This window comes from Apteryx mantelli, chromosome 8, assembly GCF_036417845.1.
Source record: "Apteryx mantelli isolate bAptMan1 chromosome 8, bAptMan1.hap1, whole genome shotgun sequence".
NCBI classification, from domain to species: domain Eukaryota; kingdom Metazoa; phylum Chordata; class Aves; order Apterygiformes; family Apterygidae; genus Apteryx; species Apteryx mantelli.
This window is the reverse complement of record NC_089985.1, coordinates 17733340-17757011: the sequence shown is the minus strand read 5'-3', so window position 1 is coordinate 17757011 and position 23672 is coordinate 17733340. Positions and strand designations below refer to the sequence as shown.

Genomic DNA, 23672 nt, shown 5'->3' with positions numbered 1-23672 from the left:
GGCGTGCGCGGGTGTCGCAGGCCTGCCAGCCGCCGCTGCAGCGGCTCGCCTGGGGTCCTGCTCACGGGCGCGTTTCAGTCCCGCGGGCGCAGGGTCCCCGTTTGCTGTGTAGCTGCAGTGGGTCGTGCCCAGGAACCGCTCCGCGACGCCGGCCGCTGGGCGCCGGGCATGAGCGCCGCCCGGGACGCTCGCGCTCCGGGGAGGCTTCGGCTGAGGATGCTGCACTCGGTGCATCTCACACAGTAGTTGTACCAGGGGAACAGTCTCGGCTCCAGGGAGCTGCGGCGGCAGTCTGTCTGCGCTGGCTGCGGATCAGGCCCTCTTCTGCCTTTATCACTGAGCAAGAATTCTTCATGGTGTTGGCAATTGGCCTTGGAAAATGATTTTTTCCTCTGCAGGCGTATACGTAACTGAGAGTGCTGGGCTGGCACAGAAGTACTTGGGACATGCCAGTATCACAAGGTTATGCTTATTATATACACCTGTAAGACCTGTTGTTCATCTACAGTTTATCTAGTTTATCTATAATTTGGTTGGATAGCTGTTAATTTAATACTCTGTCTTTAAGCCTGCCACTGCAGACTCTAGAGCACAGTAGATGCACCCGTACAGCACACTTCCCTGGAAGAGGACAGCAAACTTCTTCAAGAAGGTAGAAACGTCATTAGAATTTTCGTTATGTGTCTAGACTATGTGCTTCCAGTTAGGGGTTAATAAAAAGTGTTGTTCAGTACTCCAGGAAATTGTCAAAATCACTAGGTATTGTACTGACTTGACCTGTGTTACACTGAACTCACTCTTTCCATGTTTCCAATAAAAACATACAGGAGATTGCTCCAGAACCAATGTCAGGCTCAGTTAAAAATAAAATCCCCTCGTAATTTAAATTTGTAGTGTTTATACTAAATATATCACTGAAACACATGCATTTTAGAGAGTTTTCATTATATGAGATACCAAACCTGAAATCTGGGTCTTATGCAAAAATCATGGTTTTCCATTATGATTCCTGAAAATTAAAATCAACTTTTGCCACCTGTAAGCCACCTAATCCTGTCTGTTTTACTGTATGTTTTAATTGCAATTCTAAAACTGTTTTGCTTCTTTCAAGTGCAGTATTTGTAAGTGCCTAATTACAGCCTTGTTCTTATCTCTCCAAAGCATTAACATTTGGCACCTCCGAGAACGGCCCCCTCTAAACCAGAAGGCGGTTTCGGGGGAGAGGTGGACCTGGTCTCCAAACAGGAGGGCAGCGCTGGCGAGCTCTGCTGGGCCGCTGCACCTCCGGCTCCTGCAACGGCAGTCAGACAAGCCGGAGGGCAACTACAGGAGAATATTTTTCTTTAGTAGCAGTAACATCTGCCTCCTTGGCAGCACGCGCTGGCAGTCGCGTTGGAAGCTTTGCATTTGCCCCTGGCCCTGTGGCGTGTTTACATTGCTGAGAGGTTATCCGCAGCTCCGCCGGATCCAGTTACCTGCTTTCCTTTTGTTCTGTCATTTTTCCCCTCTGATACTTCGGCTACTTAACTCTTTATAGGTAACATTTAAAGTGAAAGACAAGTGTGCAGTATGAGGTGATATATATTTATTTGTAGGTATTAACTACTAAATGCCTCTTAAATAGAGATTCACCTTTTTCAACCTGTTTAGCAGTGTTTTTCACTCAGCCTCCACATGTTCCTCATCACAGTCCGAGCTTTTGAAAGTGCTCTACCTCTCTGCATCAAATTATCTTGGTGCTCCTATTTCTCTTACCTTTCACCTACATGTTCAGAGTAACTGATTTTCGACCAGTGCTTTGTTGCAGTGGAACGCTGTTATTATAAAGACAATTTAAAAGTGGTCAGCATGGGCATATCAATATTTATTGAAATACTGAAAAAAAATTTTTTCCATTGGTGATGAGAAACTCCTGGCAAGAACTGACATGACAATATGAATTTCACCGATACAGTAAGAGAACTTCAACTTCACCAAGTAACTCACTGCACATTCTAAAGTCGCATGGATTTAAATCCAAGGCAGCTGCAGAACATCTGGGATACAAATAGTCAGACATTACAGATTGTCTGTTTACAAACACAGAACAGCTATAATAAACCAGCCAAAGCCAAAACCTTTGTGTTTTAGTCTGCTTTTACTAATGCGTCCTGTAATCAATAAGGCAGTCGTAAGTAAATGTCTGGTTACAAAGTAGTTAACAATTAACATGAGGGGTTTTTTTGTTCGCAAACTTTGGGCAATCTGGTGGAATTCTTGGAACCACAGATATGGGCAAATATATGTTAGTTTATCTGAAACTGTTTCCATTAAGCTGTATGGAAAATTTTGCTTTTCTTTTACATCCTTATTTTACTTCTTTTATCCCATATACGGATAATGGTGCTGTGAATTCAGTTAGCAATGTGTTTTACTTAGGTTTTTATTCTTTAATATTCAGTAAGATTCACTGTAGCATTTCAATAGAAATAAGAGAAAATGCAGAATATGAACACTTGAAATACATTTTGTTTTTCTTCTGGAAAGGAGAAGACTGATGACTGTAGGGGTGTGTGTGTGTGTGTGTGTGTGTGTGCGCGCGTGTGTGTCACAGCCACTATCAGCCGCTCCTGCTGCTGCCTTCGTTTGCCGGCGGGCGAGCGCCGCTGTTTCGCAGGACCGCTGCCGTGCGCGGGCGCGCGCGGCGTTTGGGGGTGGGTGCTGAGGTCGCCGTGCGCCAGGAGGACCGCGAGAGCCTCCTGCGGTACGAGGCGGGCCGCGGGGGCTCGCAGACATAGGCTTTGCTGTGTGGGTACCCTGCGCCTGGGCAGAATGTTAGAGCCGATTAATACAGGTGATTAAAATGACGCGTTTTGTACTAATGCAGATGTTAATAACCGATGTCTTTGGTATACGATGTATGAATGCTTGGAAAAAAAAATAAGAGAATGCACCTTTTCAAGTTCACATGAAACAGAAAAAGCTACAACTCACATAATTTACAATAGATTTAAATAAACTACATTTAGGATTATGAAGATTTACAGACATTTAATCAAGCGAATGATTTCAATGGTAAAGACCCTTGTGTGTCCCTGAACTATGTTCTACTAACTTGAAGACATGCTACAGTAAACACATATTTTTGGCTTCTTCATTCTGGCTATATCTTATATAAAGATGAAACCAAAGAACAATAAATTAGCATCATAATTGTCTACAGTGGAAACTATCATATACAATATAAATAAACTATTCAAAAGCCAGCAATCTTCATGAAAAAAATTAAAGGATCAGGTTTTTATACAGTTTCTACAAGTGATTGTGCAGCCGATAATCTCAAAAATTAAAGTCAAAATGAAATCTCCCGTTTGATTTTAGTGTCTCACGACATACAGTAATTAAGTACTGGTAAAATAATTACCAATTTGAAAGCAATACTAAGGAAATCACTGCTTTGCAATTCTATCACAGTTTTTTCCCCACAGGACCTAAAGAATGTAAACACTATGTTTTCTTTATTGTTAGAGATTAATACTTTATTTTAAATGTATGTTGATCCACACCTGCACAGTTACCTTTAAGGATAATGAAATAAGGCAAGACTTTTAGAACTGTGGCACTACATGTTATAATACTGATATCTTCATTTGGACAGAGAGAGAATTGTTTGTTCTTCTCCAATATTTGTTCTGCAGCAGACTTTGGCCTACATAGCCATGGCAGTATCACTCTTCTTTCTTTGTGTAAAAGATCTGCATTGCCTAACTTAAAAAAGAATGTTGCTTTATACATTGGACTTTTGAATTGACATTCATTTTCTTCCTTATTGTCAATTTAAAGATCTTAATAAGCTCCCTCTGTGGTATCATCAGCTCATATAGTTGATTTGTCTCTTCTTGCATAGCTAAACTAATTTCAGTTCTTTTTTTTTTTTTTTTTGCATATCAGTATTTGGAGCTCTAGAAAAGATTTTTTTTGTGACAGAAGCTATCCTTTCTGATATGGTTTGGAAACAGCCGTGAAGATATACCAGGGCTGTATTTTAGCCACTGCACTAGCTGAGCATGTGTTTGAATTGACAAATTTTTTTTGCAATATTTATCTTCAATACCTGATAGCCATCCTATAACAGTAGCAGAAGAGGGATACTGCCTGACCGAACAACATGAACACGTGACAAAACAAACTTCAGAACATAGTAAGAATGCCAAGCTAACTTGTTAACAGACTCATCATAGTATCTATTTGCAGGCCTGAGAGACAGACATTCAAAACCAGCCTTGTATGATTTGGTGGCGATGCTGTATAGCAAGTGGCCTACTCCAGCTCTCTCTTACAGATTGTTGAACGGCTGCCACATCATTTTTCACCGAAGAAGTAAGTGTTGGGTCCTTGGAAGGATGGCAGAAGATGCTGGAGATGCAGTTTTGCATCTGTTAGAACTGTTTGAGAAGTACTGCTATACAATGAAGGAATTTAGTGCACTCAAATTCCCCACTATCTTAGCTCAATAATACGGATCAGTTTTTTTCCTAAATTTCTTCATATTGGCAATCAGCAGAGTTAAATATACAAGAATCATTCTGTCTTTTTTCATGTCGACGTTGGTGATAGTATCCACTCGGTAAGTTCGCTTCACGCCAGTATAAAGTCCTATATAGATTCCTTTGGGGATGTGTAGCATATGATTCACAGTTTGCAATACAAATACCCTGATACATCACTTATTTACTATTAGTATTTGATTATTATACCATTTTGCAAAGTCTTAAAACCACATTTTAATTAGTGTTGCTCGGAGCAGTTCAGAGTATATTTTTTTTCCTCGAAAGCAGAAGCTCTAATGGGTATAATTTATGCTCTCTTTGCATGCAGCATCTCAATGAGAAGGTTATTACATGGAACATCCCCGTTCAGGTGTTTGTAGTAGAGGTATTCTTCAGCCTGCATACTGATGGCCCGGATTTCTGGTAGTCGCAGGAGAAGCTGCCCAAATTTGTCTGTTTGCTGTGGGTAATTACACATTGTGTAGTCCAGCAGAGCAGCATTCACTTGTTCCTGAACACCTTCCACAAGCTGGAAGTTCTCAAGATTTTTGACATCTGAATAATAATAAAAAAAAAAGTAACAACAGTTGAGTTGCATTTTAATTCCTTTTTACTAAGGCAGTGTTTCACTAAATGGATGCATTTTTTTTTTCCTCCTGACAAAAGCATACTTTACAAGCTGCTGAATATTCAGTGAACCCTTTTGCCAACTTTCCTGGGAAAATGATCACAAAAGAGCTTTAGCGGAGTGTCTTGTTGAGATTCTGCATATACCTCAAATCAATTAGACACCAGTGGAGTCTGAGCAAGGTCAGCTCTTTTCATATCTTACAAAAAGAAAGGTTGAGGATTCCTAAAGTAGAAGACCATAATATATTGCTAGCAAATGAGTCCCGAGAGGAAGCCCTATCTTTAACCTGGTGTGTTACACAATTCATATAATTCTGTATTAATTTTTCTGACCCAAGGTGAAATCTGTGTCCAGGGTATGATGTAGTTAATTCTAATAAAAAGTGACAAGGTTCTTGTTTCTGTTTGACATTTTCTAAATGATTCTGAAAGCCTCTGACTTGTCTAGCCTATGCTAATGAACCATCTGGTACACTCCAGTGACTGCCAAAATAATCTCCCCTACTGGAAACTCTCTAAAATATATATTTCACTGACTAATGATCTTTATAAAATGAAATCATTGTCCTTTGGGTGGAATACCAGATAAGAACGGTGCCCTTTAACCTGCATATGGTTTCTGAAATCCAATACACCGATTTTCTTTGATATTGGACAACAGGGTCATTTACATCAGCAAAGCAGGTACAGTTTGTTCATGCTGCCTCTGTTTGATTAGCCTCTGTTCCTAGACAGCAACTCCAAGCTTCTTCAGAAATGCTGAAGTTGGAGATAAAGGCCAGTATATTAACAACTTCTTATTTGATATACTTTGCAAAATTATTCTGGTGGCATCTTTCTTTTGTCATGTCTGAAGAATGCAGAAGTTATTCCAAAGCTTGCAAATTAGGGTGCTGCTATAATGCAAAAAGAGTGATCAAAGTGTTCTTGCTGGGAGAACTTGCTTTCGCTGATGTTTGATCATTTATACCATCAATATACTACTGTAACAGTTTCTTGTAATGTTGAAGCATGGCAACGCTGAGCATGGCTACTCTGCTAATTCCCTTTGAATAAAGATAAATCTGCCCCTTTCTGGAGGTTCTTTGAGCACAGGTGCTAGGCAATTCAGCAGAATTTGATTCACTGTAAATTCCAGCATGTAACTGGAGGGGAATCGGGTCTTTTCGTTTGTAAACCAGGAACATGCATTGATCTCCCAACCCATCAGTGGCCTGGGAGGCTGAGTAAATTGGGTCTAACTGCACCTTTTCTAGGAGTGCTTTAAATAGAGCAAATATTGGTTCTTGCACATAATTGTGTGCTGGAGAATTAGGGGAATGGTTGAAGAAGGCAAACATTTTCCTCGGGATGGGGATGAGGAAGAGAGCCAAGGATCTCAGTGGCAGATCAGGGATCGCTCCAGCAGCACGCACAGCTCCAGGACTGACTGGGTCTCCAGAGCTGTGCTGGTCGCTTGGGAGCCACAGGCACAACCTCGCCTGGATTTTGCAATCTGGCCTTAAGGAACACACTAGCAATACCTAAATTGCAACAGCTGTCCAAAAAGAAGCATCTGAACTTTGCATTTTTCAGAGTGGGAGTGAGGAGAACTGGAAACTTCAAAGCTGCTCTGCCAGCTCCCTGAGCTATTCAAACTCATTAATCCAAAGTTTTTTGCTAGTTACTTTGGATAATCGTGTTTTTGTTGCATTATACTGGACCTTTTCTAACGCAAAATATAACTTTTTTTTTAAATGTAGCTACATAAAATTACCAAGGTATTTTGTAGTGTGTGTAATCTGGTTTAAAATTTGTGTGTTATAAGCATGTTTTTATAAAGTTCTTACGAAGTCTCAAATATCACTATTGTTTTAAATAGGTTGCTTTCAGATGAAAAATGCAATCATGAATGAGCATCAGAAATTCCCACAGACAGGGCAGGCAAACAACAGACAAGTAGTGACTGTGCTGAAGATTAAACTGTGTTAAACAGTAAGATAATATGTATAATGATTTTAGAATTGGTATCTCAAACTTTTTTTCTGTTAAAAGTAACTTTGAACATCAGAAAGTTTTAGAAACTGGTAGCTGATTCAAACCCCATTAAATTGAGTAGGCATCTTTCCATTGCTGGCTGTCTGCTTTGAATCGTGTTCTGAGATTAAACTGTGCTGATTTCTTGGGAGAACAGATTCACTCTCATTTTTACTCTCTTTCTGAATGTTACTGCATGGGATATATTTTTATTGGCAACATCACAAAATCAATTCTTACTAGAGATCAAGTAGAAACAAAATCTGAGAATCACAAATTTTCTGTAGTTTCCAGCAAAAGCGGTGAATTCAAATGTATGTTTTAGAGATACTTTCTGTCTCCACATGCAGCCATATCATAGTCAAGTCAAAGGGAGGCATAATATTTTATCTATATTACTGCCATACACACGATCGGCAGCTTCTGGCGGTTGGTGTACCTGTCAGCTGTGTAGGTGTTGCAGTGCGCTTGTTAGCTAAGTCGCATGGTAGAATTTCATGGAAGCTGCAAAACTATGGGAGTGGGGGAAGATAATGCCTGTGGGTTTTTTTCCCTCTCATCTCAGTGGAAATACTCATATATGGCAACAAAAGCACTGAAGTCATATAACAATAACTCCAATTAACAGTAATAGTAAACCTCCATAATAGTTCTGGGCTTCCCATGCCACATCCAGACTGAGAAAACACTCATAATGTAATTCCTCTACATAAATTCCTGATAACTGTAGTGAGGATCAGGTGTTTGTAAACAAGATGTTATTAGTCAACCACAGTGAAAATATGCTGAGTTTTCCTGGCTGTTTCTATATGAATCAGATTACTCATACTTCAAATGATTATGATTTAGGACATCATTATACAATTCATCTGCGTGTCGATCTCTCCAGGTCACAGCAGCAGGACTGCAGCCGCAATAGCGGGAAGGTGGAGACTACCTGAGCACCAGCTAGGTCTTTTGGCATGAAGTCTCTGTAAAGTCACCACGATTTCTGGAAATGCCTTTTGGTAAGTGCTTTCGTCTCACATACATTACCAACAAATGCTGCAGTAAAGCAAACGATGAAACTCAAAGAGAGAAGTCTGAGGATCTGTGCTAACTAGAGAACATTATGTAAAGCTCCACTGTGCTTTCTCAAATTCTCAAGAGATATTTTGTATTTTTAAAAAAGGCGTTTGACTAACACATAATTGTTATATAAATAATGTAGTTATTTTTGAGAGAGAATCCAAAATTGGTGGGCTAGTTCCAAAGATGAAGAATAATGAAGGAAAAATATAAAGGCGTGGTAAATATTAAAATATTTCTAGTAGCTCTGACTTTTGCAGGTGGAACAGGAATGCTACACAGTTTTCACTTCTGGTTCTTAGTATTTAGCTGATAATGTTACAAATATTCAATAATAATTTTGAGTTGTAAGTAGATGTTTTTCCTATGCTTTCGGTTTTCTTTTTTCTCTTGGCATTTATGAAATAACGCCTGGTAAAGGCACATGATTTAGCTTTCCAAATATTTCCTTTTGGATAAAGGTAGTTTGAACACTAATAAGTTAACTTGGTGCAACCTCAGTAGCGATGGCGTAATTCTCCTGAAGGCAGGGGTGTACACAGAGCTTGAAATGCACTAGTGGGGTATAGCACAGCGATCTCCTAGGCTCTCACATCATTCTTCATTCCTGACTGCTTTTTAGGATTGGAATGTCTCTTATCAATCTTTACATCGGTTAGTAACAATTTAAAGTACACATGTTTAGGCTTAATGTAAGAAATCAGTTTTCAAGGTTTAGAGGCTTGTAAACTAAATGAGTAGGAACAGGTCTCCCCCTCCCACCCACACACCCTTTAAATCCTAGCAGCTAGAAAAAGCGTTTTGTGTTGCTCCAGTAAGTATCAGTCTCTTATCTCTTCCGCTTTATTCACTCAGGGACTAATTACCAACTTTTTACATGAAACAGCCTTACTGTGAGCTCACAGTGGGGAACTCATCTTTTTCTATCCTTACTGGAGAGTAAACCCTTAGGTCTTCTGGAATATATTATATGTTTTACAAGAAATAGCAATTGCTTTTCTGTCAAACAAAGAATTTTTGTTCTCTGTAGCTTACTTTTGATGATTAAGACAAAAACATTATTACAATGTGTCAGTATCTGCTCTGTAGTCACAGTAAAGATCTCCTACTGTTCCCACAAATCCCCCCAATTTTGATTATTTTATACATCTGCTATAAAACTGTGCTTTAAGCTGAAACTGTGTACAACGTTCAGCCTGTGGAGAACATTTTTGCATATTTTTCCCCAAAATGGGTCTGGTCTTTAGAGGGGAAAAATATTTAGGTTTCAGAGAGATTTTCTCCCTCTCATATTCTAAACATGAAATACTGAAAATTTGGTGGTGTATTAATCTGCAGAGAGCTTCGCTTGGTCTGGGAATTTTGAAAAAAAAAATGAAAGAGAATGAGCGATTTAAATTTGAAAAATAGTAACTCCTTAGGAGCAGCATAAATATTTTCCAAAGAAAGCTGGTTAACTTTTTCTGCACATTTCCTCTATCAGACACCCCTTCCAGGATCATGAAAAGCAGTGGGCTGGTACAGACACAGATCCCATCGTTCCAGCTCCCTCCATGGATTTTGCAGCACTGCAGCTCCTGGTGTTGCAAGGATGAGTTAAGGTTATGTTTAGGCTTCTCCGTGGGGACAAGTTTCTCAGTTTCACAAGACTGGAAAAAGTCATATAGCTACTTAAGGCAATAAAACTCGAAACTGAGCCAGGATCTAGCTTCCCATCCCTGAAAGGAGGAGAAAATGTAGGGGCACGTTGAGCCAGGTCCCACTTAAGGAATATGCAGGATTTTAATAAAATCCAACCACCCCCAAATATTTAGCAGCTCTTCTTTGGAATGACTTTCAAACAGGTGTAGGTAAAAATATGATGTATTCCAAATTCTAGTGACTGTGTTTTCACCAGGGTGTCCTTCAGGCCTGATCTCTAAGAGGTTTGTCTATTTTTTCCAATCAGACTGACTGGCTTAATAAAAAGTATTGCCTCCAATTAAAAAAAAATTGTTTTATCAGGTAAAAATACAATGGGCCTCTGTAGCCTGAAGTTAAGGTTCCAGTCAGGGGCTTTGATATGAGGCTAATTCCCATCTGACCTTGAAAATGAAATATGTTAATAGTGATGAAGGTTTTTTCCCCAGAATAATTCGAAGAAGGAGGATTGCCCAGAACTGGGATGAGGAACCTTACCAAACAATTCTTTTCTCAAATACAGTTTTTCCTAGTTCCTTTGTCCACTTTCTTCTAGCCCTGCAAACCTTTCAGGTTACAGGACTTAAAAAAACAGGTAGATTTTGACATGTGAATAAAAAAAAATTTTTTTGAGAGCAAGAGTAGTAATGGCTGACAAACTGCCAGTCTCTGAAGATTACCTGCAATTCTCCTTCATTGCAACTAATGGTAACAAAAACAGTTCAATATAGCACATCTGTCATCAAAGCAGACGTATGCCATATCTAAGCCTCCTTGACAGAGAAAATACTATAATGAAGGCAGATTTATGGTAAAGTTAAGCTTATTATTGCAAAATTCTCCTTGATTTTATTAGAGCAAGTTTATGCTGAATATTATTTACTTAAAATGCATGGGAAACAATTTTTGATAGATCTATTTGTTAATAAGTTGTAAGGTGCTGTATTTGGCGCTTTCCAAAACTTGAAACAAAACCTTTACTGTATAACAACAACAATCACTTTCATTTTCTTAAGATTCCCAAGTCCAAACTGAAAGCACAGAAAACTTTCCTGTCTTTAGAAGGATTCCTTTCTGGCAGTGGCTGAGCTATCTATAACAGTATAATGATCAAACTCTGACTGTTTATTAGGGTCATAAAGTAATTTTCATGTTCAGTTGAACATAACATCAGATAATGAGTACATTGTTTTGAAAATCTTGATTAAATTCTGCTATAGCAATGTATTTAATTTGTGCATAAGTATTAGGCAAAATGATGTATTTTTTTAAAGCCAGAATAAGATGCTCATGAGATAACAAGCTGTAATTCTTAGTCTGAATCCTATTTCATCCCCTCAGTATTCAATCTTGATGGACCTTCAGTTTGTTTCAGACCAACTCAGAACTCAATTTAAACACATTTTGATGTTGTTTCATAGCGGTAGGCTTCTTTGTAGTGCATTTAAAATACTGAAGCATATTTTTCTATTTCCAAATGACTGTAAAATGACAATTTTTTACTCAGCAAGTCAGCTCTTATCTCTATTAAGAATTGTGCTTATTTACTTTTGTGAATAATTTTATAATTGCTTTTGCTTCTGTTAGCTCTGCAATGAGAAGGTAGCTATGGGGCAATACGCCGGATTCCTCTCCTTGTGCAACTGTGGGATTATTTTACTGGATTCCAGTTGCCTCTGTTCATGCAATCCCAGTGAAGACAAAGGGCAAAGCCTAATTTGATCTCTTGAATCTTTATCACTGGTGATTACTCAGGAAAATAAAACAGCTTGATTTTCAACAGCTCAGGATGATTTTACTGATTTGAAAGTTAAACAAACAAACAAATCTCCACCTGCTTCTCATCCTGGCACCCCAGGAACCGACATCCTTATTACTTCCAATAATGCGTACGTGATATGGTAGTCATTGAAACACGATACAAACAGAATCCAGCCAGGACACTTTTTGAGGAAGAGCCCTGAGTCAAAGCTCAAGGCCAGCTGCACCCTTAAATACAAAGTCCAGCGTTTTTCATTGAGCCTCATGAGGGAAAAGCATGGCTAAGTACAATAACACAACCAAGGGCGTGCAGACCCAGCTGGGAGAGCTGGTTAAAGAAACTATGGACCAGTCCCAAAGAGGCCAGCATGGACTAGAGGCACCGAAGGCCAAATCAGTGATTCCAGACCACTTGCTCAGTCATCTCTTCAGCTTAGTGATGCCTAAACTCTAGGACCACTTTATTTTCTTTTACTTTTGAAAGTTTCCTGAATGTCTGGAGTTATGTCCCTGCTCATGTCCCAGGCTTGCCCCTGTTTTGGATGAGCTATGCAGCACGTTGCTCGGCTCATAGCTTCGCCCAGCTGTCTATCACTTGCCAGCTTATTCTATAGGCATTTTCATACATGCTTAGCATTCACCGGTGGAATTAGGTTGCACACACAAGAGTAGCTGCTGCTTCCTCTGAAGATGCAACAGAGGAACAGGAATTAGACCAGTGCTGTTCCTCTGTTGTGTCTTCAAAGAAATCCTCCAAGCAATCGGAGTTTCCTACCTCCTTGGAGAGTGGTCTTAGTCCCTACTAGCTGTAGCTAGTACTGTGACTGGTCTCAGTGAAGGTATGCAGCTGTCTTCAGGTTGAGGCTGTGCTGCTGCACAGAGAAAAGCATGCAAGAGGCTGGAAGCCAGCTTTATAGCCTGGCTTTGTAGGCTAGCGGTGAGGGAACCTGCCTGGGCTGACATGGGTTTCTAGTTCCTGCTTCTAGGGTTGTTTGTATATTTGATCTAGTGACTGCTTAAAGTAAACTACAGCTCAGTCTTAGAAAAAAGGACTCAGCTGAAGTCTCTCCTTTCTAGGAAGGAATTCCCTAACCACTGTACTGTGGTGTCATGCTTGTATTTGTATTCTGGCACATGTAGAAAAACTGGGGCTGAAGTGATTTAGGGCAGAGAATTTGTGAAAGAATGTGAGCCAGAAGTTGCTTTTCCTGCCTCCTCACCTAATCCCAGATCTGTAGTATATGCCTGGGCTGGGTTTGTCTTCTGAATATTTAGTTGGAATAAGCACAGAGAAGAAGACTAGTATGCTAAATATCACAATATTAGGAGGCGTTAAAATATGTACTTTGAAAGTAGTCAAATCTACTGCCACAGCATTAGTTTAAATCACAGTTACAGTTACCAGAAAAAAGCATCGCATTTGATAAAAGCAGAAGATAAGGCTTCTGATAAAAGAGTTAAGAAAATACGAACAAATAGTAAATTTATTGGACCAAGTGGTTTTCCCAGTTAATTTTTGAAATGTCTTTTTAATCTTCAATAGCATATGGACAATACAGGATTGCTGGTGTTTCAAGGGATCTGGCTGTCAACATCCACAATTTGTAGGGTGTGAATAGTTTAAAATATCATAAATATTTATGAAGTGCCTGGGAATGGTGATAGGGACATCATACAAAATCCTTGAAGTAATGAACTGAGGCAGAAAGGGTGTTACATATAACTAGCAATAGCAGACACTACACTATAATGTAGAGGGGAGCATGGAACAATGTATTATTTTGCTGAGAAGAAGCTGAATATTTAAAAAAAGAGGAATGGGAGATTTTGAAAGATTCCTTTTCTTCTAGAACATATTTGCTCTGCTTTTGTTTAGATGCTTGCAACTTTTCTGAGTTACTGGACTTCTATTTACCTTTGTGCTTATGAGAAGTTTGAATATTACCTATACTTTTGCCCCTTATCCCTTTTCCCTACTACTCAAGTGCTGTTTAAAATAGGAATAAGGGGCCAGATTAATCTCGGAGGTATTTCTGCTGCCATCACTGGAACTACACGAAGGGGTGATACAGTCCTAAAAGAAGGAATATAAATATTTTCTTAAAAAATATCCTATATAAATTTCTATGGTGGTTAAAGCACAGAAGTGCAGCTGCCACTGAAACCCTCTTGAGTAGCAGGCTGTATCCTTTTATAAAGCCCATCTGTCTCTGCAGAGTATAAAAAATGCATGATCATAAAAAGCAGTGTTCCTTAGGGGAAAAATCTCTCTGTGCTAATCTTGTAGTCACTTTACAAAACAGTTTTTAATCCCAAATTTGCATTTGATTTTCAGTCAGGAACTTTTGTGGTTTTTGCAAAGTTTTTTTATTCCATTAGAATAAGATATGAGGTACAGTTTGTTCAGGTGGCAAGTCCAGACTATGAATAAACCAATGTTATCATATGAAAGAGAATTAAACAGGCAGATCCAAGTGGGGATATATTAAGCCAAATTTAAGCTCCAGTAGTTGAATTTAGCCTGTACTAGATGTCTGGTTTGCCTCAGGATAAATTCAGCTTTCCAGCTAATCGACTGAGGAAAACTGCCTCAGGTATGATAAAATTTACAAGAGAGCTCAGTTGAATAGTTCTTGTTATAAATACTAGCTTAAAGGCATTCTTCTGGTCTTTGGGATCAGAACTATATTTGCATTTAATTATTATATTTCAAACTTTTTTGAACTTGGTTAAAAATTTTAGACCAGCCAATTATATTATTACAGTGGTTTACAGATAAGAGTAGAACTTCATACCACTTTTTTATTACTCAGTGAATTTTGTTTGGGTTTATCCTTCTGTTTAGATCCAAAGTCCCAGAGGAACAGAAATTATTACAGTATCTTGTCTTTAGAAGGAGGAAATATAGTTAAGCAAAGATGTTTTAGTGATATACTAATCTGATATACTAATACTGTGCCATGACTTTCTGTCAACGTCATTGACAAATAATCTAGAATTTTAAGACTTTTGCCTTATAGACTCACTGTGAGACAATCAGTCAATCATTTTTTTGTCATATTGCTTTCAAAAAAATAAAAAATCAGCATTATGTATGATTTCATTAGTTTTATGTGCCAGTATTTCTGCTAACTTGGAACTGATCAGGTTCTTTCACTGAACAAAGTTATATCAGTGGAAGCCGATTATAGTTGAGAAGGAACATGAAAAAGGTAACCATCCATGCCTACATAAGATATGGGAAGTAGAGAAAAGGACCATTTTCTTGTATACTTTTGTTTAGACAATATAAAGCAAAATGCCATTCATTTAGTTGCTCAATGCTGAAAGCTACAGGGCATTTTGACCCCAGTAATGTGATTAAAGATACACTCAAATTCAAGTGAAAAAATACATACAATGTGGCTTGATGAGTTTTTGCCAGCACACACCTTGGCTTGCTGGGCTTAATCCTGTTTGGAATAGAGTGGTTTCACTGGAGCAACCAAAGTATAGTGGGCACAGAGAGTAGCTTATGGGACACTTTTATGGCCTGACCCTAGACAGCAGCAAGCTCATGCTGGTGAATTGGCCTTAGCGTTTACTCACGGAGACCTGACAAGACTAGGGATCCAAGTGAAAGAAAATAATTCAAAGAACAACTAGCCAGGTTCCAGAACAAAACAAAAATCTATTGTCAAACCGATTTTCCAATGAGGTTATTAAAGCCAAGTCCTTATCAATAATGTTTGGACAGCATGTAAATTGATAATTCATTCACGTGCCTGAGGATATGTGTTTTGTATGTGAAGGACAGTAAATCCATAATGTGATTTTTTTTTTTTGATCTATGTGTTCTGACACACTTTGCAAAAGGAGCTACAAAGATCCTGACCAAAGGAATCCACCATTTCCTGTCTCAACCGCAGCAGCATTACCTCTCTGCTTTATTAAAGAAGTGCAATGAGGTGTATTCAGAACACATTTACTGTGTGCAGTTGCTGTGGTTCCCTAACGTACTAAGCAGCATTGTCCAAGGTAACTACAGTAGTAATGAACACGTGACTACTATTAGCTGAACATTTGAATTTTACTATTTTTATTTACAAGAACCGGACTTTGCTGCTAGCTTTTACAATTATTTGCAATGTAGGCATTATAACTAAAGAGCTTGTGAGACCAGGGATGGCACATTGGGGCATTTATCTCTAAGATACAGGTTCTATTCTGTATCAGATTAGCATTGACAAAAAATCTGCTGGCTTAGATGAAAAGTGTTCATAAGTTTGGTGCCACCACACACTTGGAACTGTGCATCAGTCATCAAATCACTGTCATGACTGTGAAGGACCATGGATATTGCTTAGACGTGTTGGTGCTCCTCACAGAAGGACGAGGGGAGTGAACGGGCCCAGAGCCGAAGTGCCCTCACGCCTCCCAGCAGTTCTCATCTACACTGGAGCCAAGCTGCCTGCTACGTGGGAAAAAGAAACTCTTCATTCTCCGGTGTTCCCAGTCTGGCTTTCATGGACACTAAGCATAATCAAGGTAAATAATTCCCTGCTGCAGTATGTCAAAGCATATTGTTTCTGATATTGCCTATTGATTTGAATGAAAGTTGCAAATTTCTTTCTTTCTTTCTTTTTTTTTTTTACATGATATTATTATGTCTCTGCTTAGTTACAGAAATGGTTTGGAAAATATGAGTGACAGAAGCCAATTTCAACCAGTGATGTCTGCAACAACACTGGCACTTTGCAAGAGTCAGTGCTGGCATGCAGAAAACACTAAAGAAAGGTACCCAGGTGTGTATCTGCCTTTTGACTCTTTTTCCCAAAGACTACAATTTGTATACAATTGTTCTACATTTGCATTGCTTACCTTTTAAACATACAGATAAGAGAGCTAAAAAAAAATTCACCTGAAAGTCCATCTTGCAACACGATTACTGATCATTTAAATAGATAGCATAGAGAAGTGTGGAAATATTCCATGGGAAATATTCTTAAACCTACATTACAGATAAGGAACTGAGGGCAGAGAGAATAACTGATTTAATGTCATCCAGGAAATCCAACAGGAATTCAGAACCTAGATCTACTCTCTTTCCTTTCTAATAATTATGTTCTGCTAAAAGTGTAGGTGTGGGTGTATGGGGGGAATAATATTTAGAAGATGAGGCTTTTAGAAGAGGGCTTTGTTTCTAGTGTCTGCTTCTCTTCACCTGCAGCCCTCAGAGACAGGGCATGCTAGGTAGTATGTGGGACCTTGACCTCACCACCGACGTTTGCACTTTTTCTTCCCCGGCTGGGCTCACACCGTCGGTGATATAAGCACCCTCATGCTCCCAGGGACGCTCTGCCAAATTCCTTGACTCACCTCACTGAATCTGCCCTTAGATACTGCCTCTATTACTCAGGGTCTGGAAGGATTTTTAGTTCCTCCTCCACTGAAATCAACAGTCATTGGATTAAGTTCAATTATAGCTAGATCTCGCTATACCCTTCAAAGTGGGTGCATTTTCCCCACTGTAGGTATTTATTTATGGACAGGATTGTGAGTTACCATTTGGAATGAATTTTCTCTGCTTTATTTTTTGTTTTATGGAAAAAGTTGTACGAGTTAGTACTATGAAAATCATAAAAGCAATCTGAAATTCTGACTTTTAAAGGTTATTTTTCCTGCATGTTATGTCTAGCCCAAGAAATATCACTTTTCTATAATCCTGCAGCCATGATAGACAATGGATATACATTTGGTGGGATACAGTTCATGTAAATACACGTGTACATCCTTGTGTTTTAGTTTCATGGAAATGTACAGACTTTCAAATTCTAAGGTATTCAGGAATAAAAAGTGCATTCATAGTTGTACATTACCATAGTCTCAAAATGCCAAGGTAATCACTAAATCTTGCAACAGAATTTGCCTGCCTTCCTTGCAGAAATTCATACTGAATTGCTGGAGAATTCCAAGTGGCCTGAGTGTATTCAAGGCAATATACTCTTACATTTACTTTTGTTTCTTGGTTTTCTTGATTTACATTCACTGACTGGAGGTTAACATGTTCCCAGAAGCAAAAACGTATATTTAAACCAAAAACTACACTAATTTTTTCCAATCTGTACACTGAAAAGCAACTCAGTGTTTTGCACAGTCCTAAGAGCACATCTGAGTCTGTGGTAACTTTTTCACCTCTGTTTTAGCTGTTAGTTTAACTCAGAGATTATTGGCCTGTTCGCCTTAATCAAAGTCAGCTCATGATATAGACTAGATCGATGAATATTAACACAATTCGTACTACTGTCCAACCAAACCTAATTAGCTTACAGCAAAGTATAGCCCAGCAATATTTTATTTTGCTATTCATTTCTTAGGTCAGCTTTGGGTTTAAAAAAATACACAAATCCCAGCACAGAAAAGACAAATCAAACTTGACACCTGGAGAAAAAATCACATACTGGAAAAACTTGACATAGAATCCAGTGGTGTCAAGAATCCTAGATATCTGACCTTTCAAATTCAGACATTCTTCATTTAGACCAAAATAACAGACGTTTATAGTGCACCTTACTGCTGGTGACTATTTAACAGCTAGGTGCTCTCACAGCATGGTTCTCTTTATGTGCACAGTAATGAAAGTTCACTATCGATTTTTCTGTAGCTGCTTGTAACTATTATAGTTGATACATCAATAGAAAAGGAAAGCACAATGTTTCATAGGAGGCAGAAAATCAGAGAATACATGATGCTGTGACAGTAAATCATGGCATAATCTCAAGAACTGATATATGGTTACTGCTAACTTAAAACCCATGGCTTTCTCTGAAAAGAGTAGTCTATAATCGCCCAATATGTTCTAACAGACTGACTGCCTGTAATAGTGGTAAAGGACACAACACAATGTTTCATCTTCAAAATAATGGTTTCTACAAGCCCGGTTATTTTGCTGTGGTGGAAACTGTTTTGAGTGTTACTGCAGAAAGAGAGAGAGAGGGTGGTTTGAATGCAGTTTAGACTAATAGTTAAAGCTTGTAGGAAAAAGGATTTTTTCATAAAAGAGCACAGAAAGGTTATGTTCAAAAAAAAAAGAGGAAGAGAAGTTGTCATTAATTTTTAACTTGCAAAAGTCTGCAGCTAGTTGAAAAGGAAACACAAAAGAGCTGATTATTCTTGAGATCAAAATATTGGAGCTGTTTTGTCAAGAAAGGCAAATGCAGAGAAAATACATTTACCTCAGCCATTTCCAGTTCCCCAGCATCCTGAAAGGGTGCCAAAGGCACGTAAGTAATTGAAAGTTCTTTTAAGTGTCTGCTTCTGTCTCTGCCACGTTTTTGGGGAAGGGGGTGCAATGATCTCTGAATTTTACAGTTTGCCCACTGTGGTTTTTAGAAGGAATGCTTTTAAATGCTCAGTTCCCTCTTTACTCTCTATCTCATCTCTGGTAGTTTTATCTATGTTTTTAGTTAATTGTGAGGGTCTTGTTTTCCTGCCTCAGAAAAGAAGGGGAGGAAGAAACCCAGGTTAGAGTTAGCTGGCTAGCTGGAGCATAATGCACAGTTTAGGCAACACGGTTCTCAGTAACCTCATAGCAGTGAAAGAATATTTCCTGGGAGCAATGTTGTTTTCCAGAACTTCTTTAAGGGACTTGAGCCTGATTCTTGTCCTTTTCAACCTTGCCAGTGACTCCATTCTCTAAAGCCAAGTGTCTCCCAGAAGAGATAGACAAGAGTAACGGACTTTCCCAAACTACCACCCATCCAGACTGTCTCCGGCTGGACTTGGAGGACAGTCTGCATCATTTATTCTGCCTGGGCTATGGGTTTTCCCCCAGTGAAAGATTGGATGATGTTGGCCCTGTCCTGAGCAAGCCATTGATCTCTATTACAACTTTTGGTGTTGGGAGAGAGGGGAGATGCTCGATGCAGTGTTGTTCCCCATTTTGATGTTGAAATCCTGTTATCTCTGGAGAAGAGACTCTCCTTCACCTGGCCTGCAGTGGCGCCATGGAATATGTTTATAATATGTATCAACCCACCCCCAGTACTGAGGATGATGTTAAAAGTAGGATTTTCCTTATTAATTCTTGAATAGTCTTATAAAGAGAATGCTTAAAAATATCCCTAAGGTGATGACCTGGCAAAGATTAAACTTTTGCCAGGCACATGGACTGCTTTGGGGCTTTTGCAGCTATTTCAGTTTGCCCTGTGCTCGATGGCTCTGTGCAGGCACAGGGCAACACAGGGAATCCCTGTTCTGCGAGGTTCGTCTAATCTCAGGGGTGGCTTGTGAGGGGCCTCAGGAGATGTAATTTCACAGAAATCGGGGGGACACGCTCCAAGCCTTGAGTTTGGGAAAAAGTGCATTTTTGCACAGTCAGAGTCTGTCTCCCACTTCATAATCACAGCTGTATTGAAGGCTGAGCTGTAAAGTTTTTTTCTGAATTTTCTTTCATTGTTTCTTTCCTGTTTGCTTCTATTTCCTCCCCTTCCATCTCTTGCTTGGCTTTGATCACAGTTGCATAATTTCTCTTTCCTTCCTGTCTGTTTTCCCCTATCTTCTGGCCTCCTTTCCTGTATGAACTCCTCCAATCTCCCTCTGCCTGTTCCTCTGCTCCACGTCGTTGCTGTCCCTAGTTTTCACCCTTGATTCCTGTTTTGCCCAATGCAGATTGGCCTCTTCTGCTGTTGTTCTCATCACTCTTGCAGATCCTTTCTTTTTCTGTGGCCTTCTGTTTAATTTTCCTTTTACTTCTTTTCATTGTTTCTTTATAGTATTTCACATCTCTATTTTTGATCACTCAGGGACAGCCATAACTTTTCTTTCTTTTCCGTTATCCAATCTTGCAAAGCATCAGAGGGATAAGAGAAACAGGGGGAGGGCTGGCGTGGCCTAGTGTGTCTCCAATAAATGGCTGACGGTCAGGGAAACACGAACTTTCAGGTAAGACCCTCTGTTTGCAATGTATGTTTTTAAGTAGAACTAAGTGCCCTGATTCCAGTGAGGAGTGGGTCCTAGCTCGTAGTCCATACACTCCAGTATAAAAGTTTTTAATAAGCAGTCTGCTATAACAACTACTAAGCGAATGTAACCATTATCCTCTTTTAGTATGTTCCCCATTCAATGAAGCATTTAAGCACATGCTCAAATTAAAAATATCAGGTGGTCCTACTAGCTTCAAGTTTTAAGTATATTCATTCATTCATATAGATCTTTCTATCTTAATATATATCTGTTTATTCCCATGTTATGCTGGGAAACTTGGCTACCAAAAGCAGTCACTGAAGTGGCTGCTTCTGTCACTTCTGTCAATAGCAGCTAAAACAATTCTGTATAATCCCATAGTTCCTCTCTTACATGTAAAATACATTCAGACTTGCACCTTAAACATATAAAATGTATATTAATAATGGGACAGAAAATTCCAAAACAGAGACAAATGTAAATTTGGGTTCTTTCGAGGTGTTTTTTCCCCTTACAGGAATTGTTTAAATGCCATACTTACTAGTATTCTATAAACATATTAGAGAGAGAAAAAGTGCTTTGGTGTTGTGATTGCAGAGCACACTGATTGTGTTATTCTGAAATCCCCACTGTCTCCACACAAAGGCAGCAGTACTGAATACAAACAGTGCTTGGTACCCATGTTTCTAATTACTTGCAAGATTGGTACCTAACAAAAAAAAAAGACCTAATTTTCTCTTAAGCATCTAATCCTATTGCTATTTCAAAACCTTCTAAAATATGCATTTTAGGAAAAAAATAAAAACAAAAAGTACTTGCTGAAGACAGTTTTTTTTTTCCCCCCCCAGTGGCTTTCAGCTGTCAGACAAGCAAACGACATAAACCAGTAATAATCAGATTGGATCAAATTCATGTCTTGAATAATGCCATTGTACTCAACAGTTACATGAGGGATGAATTTGTAACATTCATTTCATTTCATGAAATAAAATCAGGACAGATCAACAGTGATTATTAAATTTCTCTATAATTTAGTGTAGCTTATTCAAAAAACATAATCAGCCATGAAACACAAGGCTATCTCTGGAATTCCTGTAAGAATTTTATTATTCACGACTCTAGCATCCAGGCTGAGATAAATGATTGAAGATTTATTTATTAAAATACTGGTTTAATTCTTAACTGTAACTTACAGCCACAGCATTCATATTTCATTCCCTTTATATAATGTATTTCCTTCAAAATATTAAAAAATAAGTGTTTGGAAATTTCATCAAGAAAGATAACTAACTATAAGATACATGCTGTCCTGCTTTCTTCAACAGCCTGCACAATGTTTGGAACATGCATGGCAGGCTGGACTAAAATCTGTCAGCTTGGTGAAAAGGTGTTTTCAGGAAGCAAAGGATAGTTTATCAAAGTCTTCAATCCATACATCATCATATAGCACCCATAAGTAGTTTGAGAATCAGGACTTATTTTCAATTATCTGGCTTTTGCTATTGACTCTGATAGATAAAATGATGGGAAGAGGTCTTTGCTTTTGTTTCTCTATAAAGAATTCAGGAAAAGCAGAGACGTGAAAGAACAGGGCAAAAGAAAATCTACCTTATCCTGCATGTTGCACACAATGCCAAATTCACTTCTAAAAATAGTCTCCTAAAAGATGAATTTACAAAGTTTTGCATAGTTTTAGTCCCTCACATGAAAATACAGCAAGCAACTCCTTTCCTGTTGAGCAATTTACAAAGGGAAGAATCAACTTTGCTCAAAATCTATTCAAGATATTTTAAATGAGATTCCTTTTAACCTTGGTCTTTGTTATGATATCAATAGATATTTTAAACAATGTTATTTCAGTTTGGTTGTACTGTAGATAGTACTGTATATACTGTGAATTTCACTACTATTTACAAAGATAAGTGATAACTGTTTTCATTTACCAACTAGGATACTTGATATATCATTTAAGAGACTTCAAAGCTGCATAGTCAGTAACGGAGTCAGAAACAGAGTAAGAGACAAGAGAATTGATTTCTATATTGGGCAATGCAAAAAGTTCCTCATGATATGATCCTAAAATGACTTTTTATCCACATTCAATTGTTTTCTTTCCCAGAGATTAAAGTAAAAAAGTGGAATAGCTCTTCTAGTAGCAGGGTGGAGAAGCCTGGCTACATTGCTTGAGACCCAGAGAAGAGTGAAATGGTTCAGGAATGGACTGGCTCTTTAATTGTTCTCCTGACCCTCACCAGCTCTTATAATAGAGTTATCCCTAGTTTACATGTGTGATGGGGAACATGCAGTAGTAAGGAACTGTACATGATGGCTGACAGCAGGCTCACATTAGAAGTCATAGAATTCAAACTTGGCAAATCGAGGAAAGTTTGTAAAAACAGTGAAGTTAGATGACTCATGATAAATTTAAACATTTTGTTTATGAAATTAACTTTCACGGATTTTGGGGGAAAAGAGGACCCGTACAATCATTGTCATTATCTGCATTAGCATTTTGCTCAATACAAGCCATAGATTTCCATCTAGTAGCTTGTGCATCAAATCCATAACTTTTGCTTGAGGTGTACCATAACAATTTAAAGAAACGTTCATCTTGATTTCAGAAATCAAGAGACAGAGATTCCAGTATGTCCAGAGATGAGCTCAATGAGCTCAGAAAAGTCAGTGGCTGTCACCTTTAAATTTGTCTGCTACATTCGTCTGCCATATATACCCCAAGCTATTGATTAGCTGATATAACATATCTAATCCTACAAAGGTGTTCTCAGTGACTTCCACTGGTTGCTCACAGTAGCCATTGTTTACAGGATTAAACTTTTAACAAATACTATGTGGCCTCATCATATTACATCTCAGTTACCACAGCATTTCTTTCTTTGGCCTTGACAAATGCTGCTGCTGAGACACCTTTTCGAGCTCATTGCTTCCCCACCTTTTTGCATCTTCCTTTTTCTCTGCTGCATCAGACATAAATTATTTGTGTTCACTTTCAAGGTCCTTTACTAGCGGTTTCTTCCTTACCTATTA

General features: G+C 38.7%; 1 protein-coding gene across 1 annotated transcript in view; it reads right to left on the bottom strand.

Moving 5' to 3' along the window:
• Positions 1-1843: 1843 nt before the first annotated feature.
• NR5A2 (nuclear receptor subfamily 5 group A member 2) overlaps positions 1844-23672 on the bottom strand; it is a 91475-nt gene continuing 69646 nt past the window's right edge. Inside the window, exon 7 of the mRNA XM_067300445.1 lies at positions 1844-5084. Coding sequence (XP_067156546.1) covers positions 4837-5084 — 248 coding nt within the window. The 3' untranslated portion in view covers positions 1844-4836. The remainder of the gene's footprint in view (positions 5085-23672) is intronic.